This window comes from Chlamydomonas reinhardtii, chromosome 14 (genome assembly GCF_000002595.2).
Source record: "Chlamydomonas reinhardtii strain CC-503 cw92 mt+ chromosome 14, whole genome shotgun sequence".
Classification (NCBI taxonomy): Eukaryota; Viridiplantae; Chlorophyta; class Chlorophyceae; order Chlamydomonadales; family Chlamydomonadaceae; genus Chlamydomonas; species Chlamydomonas reinhardtii.
This window is the reverse complement of record NC_057017.1, coordinates 2,811,605-2,819,104: the sequence shown is the minus strand read 5'-3', so window position 1 is coordinate 2,819,104 and position 7,500 is coordinate 2,811,605. Positions and strand designations below refer to the sequence as shown.

General features: G+C 64.5%; 2 protein-coding genes across 2 annotated transcripts in view; both read left to right on the top strand.

The window, feature by feature from the left end:
• Positions 1-1,102, top strand: part of CHLRE_14g627422v5 (uncharacterized protein) — a 5,236-nt gene extending 4,134 nt beyond the window's left edge. The window contains exons 10-11 of the mRNA XM_043070307.1: positions 1-230; positions 769-1,102. The exon at positions 1-230 is cut by the window's left edge and continues 131 nt beyond it. Of these exons, the coding sequence (XP_042916980.1) occupies positions 1-187 (187 nt within the window). The 3' untranslated portion in view covers positions 188-230; positions 769-1,102. The remainder of the gene's footprint in view (positions 231-768) is intronic.
• Positions 1,103-1,176: 74 nt separating this feature from the next.
• CHLRE_14g627411v5 (uncharacterized protein) lies at positions 1,177-6,610 on the top strand. The gene is made up of 3 exons (XM_043070306.1): positions 1,177-2,572; positions 2,794-4,304; positions 4,413-6,610. Exons 1-3 carry the CDS (start codon positions 1,337-1,339, stop codon positions 5,371-5,373), a joined length of 3,708 nt encoding a protein of 1,235 aa, XP_042916979.1. The 5' UTR covers positions 1,177-1,336; the 3' UTR covers positions 5,374-6,610.
• Positions 6,611-7,500: the final 890 nt, after the last annotated feature.

Genomic DNA, 7,500 nt, shown 5'->3' with positions numbered 1-7,500 from the left:
GGTGGGCGTCGCCAAGGCGGCGGTCGCTGGCGAGCGCCGCGGCGGCGGCGAGGGCGTCGACGAGGGCGGCGGCGGCGTGCGGTCGCTTCTGCCGCAGATGGTTCCCAGTGACGTCATCGGCGCCGATCAAACGGTGGGCGACATGAGCAGCACCGTAGTACCGAGCGATCTAATGCTAAGCTGCTAATACGGTAGCGGTATTGCCAGTTTTGGGTTAGAGCAGGGGCAAGGTAGGTAGGTAGGGAATGCTTTGCACGGGGTGGAGGGGAGGCGAATCCGCTACCTACCTTGCTTGGCGCTGGTGCACGCCCGCCCCTGTGCTTGCCTGTTCCGCCAAGGCGCTGACCCCGCCCCGGACTCCCCAGGCAGGCAGGCCCTCGGGCCCTGGAACGCATTAACTAAATAACATTGGCTGAGCGTGCCGCCGTGTCGGTCGTGGCAGACGGCTCGGCTGTGCTCCCGCTTCATGCCTGTGATGTGATCACTCCGTTCTCGTTCTCTCCATAAACGGCTGACCCCTCCTCCCCCCCGCCCTTCCCTCCATGAACGGCTACCCCTTCCCCCCCCCCCCCCCCGCCCCTTCCCCTTCCCTCCCAGCAGGCGGCCGAGGACGACTGGACTGTGGGTCCGGCGCCGTGAGGGGACACGCGGGTGGCGCTGTGGAGTGTGCAGAGGGCAAGGGGCACACACACACACATGCACACTGGGCGGGCCTTCGTTTCGCTTTACAACACACGCACGCACACGCGCACTGCAACCCACCTACAGCTATGACACTCTCTTCTGACACCGTGCGCATTCGCCTTTCCAAAGCAACTTCGGTCAATGACACATAGACGTGCTGACCATGGAGGACGACTGCTGTGGAGGAAATGGCAGCGCGCTTTATTGATGCGTCGGACTAATATTGCTGGGGGCGTAGTTGGACTGATACGAGGCAGGAGGGCGTAGGTACGGTTGATGCTGGATGCGCGGGCAAGTTGTAGGTTGTACGCACGCCGCAAAGGGGTCGGTAATGGTTCTGGTGCAGGCCGGTGCACGTTCTCTGCCGGTGTGGCCGGTGTGGCGAGTCGCAGGCACGTTTTTGATGGGGCCGATTGGGGGGGGGGGGGGGGGGGGAAACGAGGACTGCTGAAGTTTGCCTTAGCCAACTCAATACCACGAGCAAAGCCAAGAAGTTTTTCTGCTCGTCTTGACACCAATTCTACGCGCCGGCCCACAAGTTCAAACAGACAGATGCAAGCAGATGACGGGTCAATTAGCGCGCGCCGGCAAACTGGCGGAAATACAAAAAATACTAGACACCTAATAAGCTATAGTTTTGCTCTAGGGCGACATGCCGCCACAAGGTGTTGGCATGACCGATGCCTCGCTTCGGAGGTTGCTGCGGAAGCTGTCAACAGCGAATCCCAGCATTACAGTCGAAGATAGCGCGCTGGACCAGATGCGTGCAGCTGTCCTCGCATTTCTGAATAACCAGCTTCACATCCAGGACAAGACCATCGAGGCGCTGGTGTCTACGCACCTGTGGGCCGTGTACGCGCTTGATGAGCGAAACATCGCATGCAGGCCAGATCTATGCAACCTGGCTACGTCGACTGTGGAACTCTTTGGCGCGCTTCCAGTCCATGGCTCGCAATTTGCCTCTCGCGTCGCCCGCGCGCTGCTAGACGCGGGGCTGTTGGATTGCTACGCCCGTATTATAGCCTGGTTCCGCGCCCGCTGCGCCCCGGCGGCAGCAACACCGATTTCGGCGCCGGCGTCGGCAGCAGCTGCTGAGCATGACGAGGATGGGTATCAGCGTGATGTATTCAGCCGCTGGGTGAAGCAGGCCTGCGGATTGCTGCAGATGATGGCGCACTGGACCGCGCATGAACATGCCGCCGGCATGCACGCGCAACTGTGCGCGGCGCTGGAGCGCAGTCAGCTGCTGGAGCACGCGGCGGCGGCCCTGGTGACCCTTGCGACCGCATGCGCCCCTGCGCCGCTGCCATCGCCGCCCGCCGGCGGGACTGCTGCAGCCGGGGCCGCTTCATACGCTGCTGCGGAGCCCGCCCGCGGTGTCGCAAGCGGCGATCGAGCTCAACCCACATCGCTGCGGGACCAGCAGGCGGCCAAGTGCTGGGAACGGGTCAACAATGCGGTGATCCGGATGATGGTCGCGGCTGCAATGCTAGTGGACCACTGCGGGCTCGGCAGCGAGATGTGGCCGCCCCACCCGCACCCGGGGGTGTTGCAGGCTCTCAGGCCGCAGGCGGGATCGCTGCAGGTCGCCGCGCAGTTGCGGCGGGTGCTCAGCGGGCGCGGGGTGCAGCTCTGCTTGGCTTGGGTGCTGGAGGCAGCGCGGCCCGGCGTTGCCGAGGAGCCGTCGGTGAAGCCAGGGGTGCAAGGGGTGCGGACGCCTGCGGTCGCGACCCCGGCGGGAGGAAGTGCGGGCGGCAGTGGCGCGCGCGCCGCAGCCGTGCAGCAGCCGCCACTGGCACCGGCAGCGCGCTGGCTGCCGCCGGCGCTTGCGCGGCCTCTGGTACTTTCAGCACACAGCTCCCAGGGCGAGAAGCTAGACCTGTCTTGGGTGACCGCCCATATCGCCGCGTCGATTTGGCAGCTCACCGCCAGCGGGCCCTGCGTGCTGCCCACCGCGCACCCGCCCCACGGTAGCCGGCCGGCCGGCCCGTGCGCCGCGCCTGCTGCCCCGCAGGCGGTGCACGGTGAAGGGCTCCCGCCGCAGCCGCCGCCGCAGCCACCACAGTCGCGTTGGACACAATGCTCGCGATGTGGCCGGCGTTCATGCAGTGCTCCCTTCCCCGGGCTGACCAAGAAATGATCGCCGTGATGCTGATGCGGCTGCTGACCGAGCTGCGGCCGCGCCAGGCGGCGGCGCGGCTTCCCGCGGTGTGGCGGGTGGTGGTGGCTGTGCTTCCGCAACTGGACCGCACTGATCTTGCCGCTGTCGGGTCGCTGCTGCGGCTGCTGCTGGCGGGGCCGGATGGCTCAATGCTGTCCTGCGCTGCTGGCGGCGACGCAGCAGCGGCGCCGGGTGGCTGCAGCTACAGCCTGCGCTGCGCACTGGATGCGGGGCTACTGCCGGTGTTGCAGCGGCTCCTGCGCAACGAGAAGACACTGCGGGATCCGGGCTCTGACTCGCCTTGCGCTGCTACGTCACTGTCGGCTGTCAATCTGATGCTTCGCTACTCCGGCGTGTGGCCGGCGCTGCTGGCGCACGCTTCGCCGGCGGAGGCGGTGGGCCTGGTGGCGACGCTGGGCTCCGCGTCCCGCTTCTTCCATGCCCATAACATGCCGGGGATGAGGCAGGTGTCAGAAGGCGGGTTGCTGTGCCTGGCGCGGCAGTGGGGGGCAGGCGGGCCAAGCCTGGCGCTGGGTTGCTACCTAGCCGCGATGCTGGAGCAGTGCGTTGACGTGCGCGACCCATTTCAGTGGCGGCGGTGTCAGCAGCGGCAGCAGCAGGCGACAGCAGCAGGGCCTGCAGCAGTGCGGTCGCTGTCAGCTGCTGTCGCGCCAGGCGAACCCTTGTGGTTCAATGACGCACTGGAATCCTGGACCCCGGCGCTTATGCCGCTGGGATGGCTGGCGGCGGCTGGCGGCGCGCCGCCGGCCGGCTCGGCGGCGGCGGCGCAGCTTGACCTGATGACCAGCTTTGCGCTGCAGCTTTGGCTGCCGCCGCTGCTGTCAGTGGCTGTGGCGGCGGCGGAGTTGCGGAGTCAGGCTGACCACGACATTGGCATGCAGGAAGGCGGTACGCAAGAAGCCCGCCTCCCCGTGCCGGGCGGGGTGATGCAGTGGCGGCCGCCGCAACTGCTGCCGCTGGTCGCACAGATGCTGACGCGGGTGATGGCGGCGCAGGCGCTGCTGCTGTCGGGGCCCGATGGCGCAGGTGCAGGAGCGGATGCCGTGTCGGGCGTGCAGTCTAACCAGGCGGCACCTGCGCGCGAGGCCGGATCGGCAGCAGCAGGGGTGGCGGGGGCGGCGGGGACGGCGGCATCGGGGCTGGTGGAAGCGGCGGCGGAGACAGAGGGTGCACGGCGGTTGCATGCGCGTGCCTCTTGGCGGAGCTACTTGCGTCCGCTCTGGGAATCCGACGGCGTGGCAACTTGGTTGCTGGAGTGGATGCTGAACGAGCTGGTTGCCTACACCGCACGTGCCCTCGACAACAGTGAGAGTGACAGCGACAGCACGGGTCAAGGCGTTGATGCAGCAGGCCAGTGCGGCTCGGCAGACGCCGCGCTTCAGCCACTGGCGCTGGAGCTGCTCGCGGCCGTCGCCTGCACCCGCCCACACATGGTAGTGTTTTGGGTGCTCGATCAGGCACGTGCGTTTGCCAGGGAAGTGGAAGGGGAGGCGGCAGCAGGGGAGAGGGGCAGTGGCACAGACGCACGAATGTCCGCGGCGGCCAGTAGCGGTGGCAGCAGCGACGGCAGCAGCGGAGGCAGCAGCGGTGGCGGCGTGGGCGCAGATCTGGGTTTTCATATGGATTGCTTGGTGCAGTTGCTAATGATTGCGGCGGATTGGAACTGCATGCCGGAGTTAACGAACTTCCTTGCTGACTTGAAGGCGGCAGCGCTGCAGCACCTGGCGCAGCCCTTATTAGGCGCGGGCCTCGAGTCCCACATCGACGCAAGCGCGGCATTGAGTGCTGCAATCACGGCCGCGTTAGAGGCATTGGCCCCGGCAGTGGCGGATTTGGCGGCGGCTGTGCGGGGAAGCGCCTGGATGCAGCGGCTAATCGGCGGCCAGCGCTGGCTGCTGTCGCCGGCGGAGGTGCAGGCGCGACTGCAGGCCTTGGGCATTGTGCTGCCGGACACACGTATCGGCGGCGGTGGCGGTGGCGGCCATGGTAGCAACGGCCGTGGAAGCGGCAGTGGCAGCGGCAGTGGCAGCGGCAGTGGCGGCGGTAGCGGCGGTAGCGGCGGCGATAGCGGCAGCGGCGCCTCCGCAGTCCTGGCGCTGGGCGGTGGAGGCAGTGGCAGCGATTGCAGCAGTGCGGGAGCCAGCAGCAGCAGCAGCAGCGGCAGCAGCAGCAGCAGCGGCAGCGGCAGGGGTGGCAACGGCGGCAGAGGCGGGAGCGAGGGCGGCATGAGCAGCGGCAGCAGGGGTGGCAGCTGCGGCGCAGGCGGGAGCGAGGGCGGCAGGAGCTCGCTGACGTGGCTGTGCGCGCACCGGAGGTGCAGCGGGCTGGACGGGCCGGATGCGCTGATTGCGCCCGGCGGCGGCAAGACCTGCTCCCGGTGCCAGCAGCTGACGTACTGCTGTGGCGCTTGCCAGCTGGCGGACTGGAGGCAGGGCCGCGACAAGGAGTGCGCAGGGATGGCTGCGGCGGCGGCGGCTGGGCCGGGCACACGGCAGCAGGGAAAGTAAGATGGACGAGCGCGCAGAGCACTGACAAGCGACAGGTGCGGCAACTAACCAGACCGGACAGATTCGGGGAGATTTAGGATTTATTGATTCGGGCTCCTGGTAGCAGGTGACTAACTGCGAGATGGAGGAGGTTTGGTGGTGGGCCCATGTCCCCTACCGTGTCTCCTACCATGCATGACCACCAGTTATGTGTATAGAGCAATAATGGGATGACAATTGGGCGGTAGGTGCAATGTTATACACCTATGCGCACCTACGTGCTGCACATTAGTCCTACGTGGCTAAGCAATATGTGTCCACATACGAGACACGCCGGACGCAAGCATGCATGAATGCAACAGTCCCACAAGGGACCATCTGAACATGCACGCGCGTGGCGCTGATTTCGGTTGGAGCAGTCGGTGTTCCGGGTTGGTGTGACGTATCAAGCCCAGGAGCAGGGGTGTGGCAAGCAAGCAGGACAGGCAGCAATAAGCCATGCACGACGCAGCAGGATGCATGTGAGGGCATCGGTGGTCGGCGGCTTGTGTGACGTATTAGGCATGATTAGGCGATTTCTCATGTACAGTACGGCAGGATGTCAGTGTGTACGATCCAAGTCAAAGGGGCAAGCGTGGAGGCCAGCAGAAAAGGCATAACCTACCGTATCCAGGCAGCAGAGTGCAGCCCCGGATGTGAGGGTGTGTGGTCGAGGGTGGGTTTGGACTGCTGTCATTTGTTCAGTTTAGCAGGAGTTTAGGCCGCTGTTCGGTTGGTGACTTGCAGAAGCCTTTGGTGTCATACATGGACGGTAGTGCAGGAGGTGCTAGTGGGGCGCATGTGACAAGTGGGGGCAGGTCTGAGTATCCTCGAAGGAATGTGTAGCTCACAAGTCACAAGTCCTGCATTTGTGTTTAGGGCACCGGTCGATGGGCGAGTGCAGCGGGGGTACCGTAACATGCGTCAAGGGAAGTACCAGCCCTCGATGCTCATGCACGGCATGCTTACGCCGTCGTCAACGGTCGACCGCAGGTCCAAAAGGACAGCCGCGATGCCTATGGGCTTGGGCTTAGCTTCGACTCGCTGTGCAGCTGCCGAGACACGCTTTACGCGAAGACCTGTTGCACGGTTGTGGAAGGTCGGTAGCCAACTGGGGGGAGGGTGGTTTCCTTTCGGGCCGGAGATGGTCCCTCTTGACCTGGGTGCATGGGCACCCTTGCTTGGTCGGATTGTCCCTTCTTTGTAATATCGCAACCTATGGGCCAGAAATTGGCTGTGGCAAGCCTTGCATGTTTGACCGGCAAAAGACGTTGGGTCACCAGCAGCGGGGGGTGGGGGGCAAGTCGGGGAAAGGGTCGCAGGGGAAGGCACCAACGGCCACTGCGGAGCAAGGTGCGGAGTTGGCCCACGTGCACAGCCCGACGCGTTTTCTTCTGGCACCGTTTCAGGGTGCAGCATTTGGCATAGCATCTTTCACCAACGTTCAAGCTTCCTGTTACAACCGACTTTTGCGGTGGCTGAGCCTGGCTGAGATGGCTGAATGCTGCCGATTGCGGCCCGCGGTTTCCAACTGGGGGGGGGGGGGGGGGCACCTGGTTCAATACATAACTTTCAACAAAAAAATGACTCATGCATCGAGAGCAACCTGAACTTGAACCTAGGTTCACCGTTGCACCGCGCGCTTTCCATGGTCCACGCCAGCACCGCGAGTTGTAGCCCGTTTGGGGGTGCGGGACCCTCCAGTATGTTCGGGGGGCAGCATAAATTTTATCTACCTCGGGTGACCAAAGCGCCCCCAAAATCAAAAGCGCGCGGCATTGAAGGGTCGAAATCCCCCTAAAAGTGACCTGGCGTGGCGGCTCAAAAAAAAGCAAGCAGGGTCAAACTGCAAGTATTACCGTGGCATCCCCGCAGCGGTCAGGCGTGCTCATTGGCAGGCGGTGTCACACAGCAGGGGCTTGCATCTTCCACGGACCAGGGACCAGGGGGGAAGGAAAAAAGGAAAATGCCTGCCCACGGCTATGGGTGAGTGTCCCTCGCCCCGTTAAGTCTGGGCTGGTGCGTGAACTAACACTGTCACGCTTGCAGCTATTATCCATCTGAACACCCTTGTCGTGCCTGCGGACCGGCAAGTAACGTGCGGTGCCC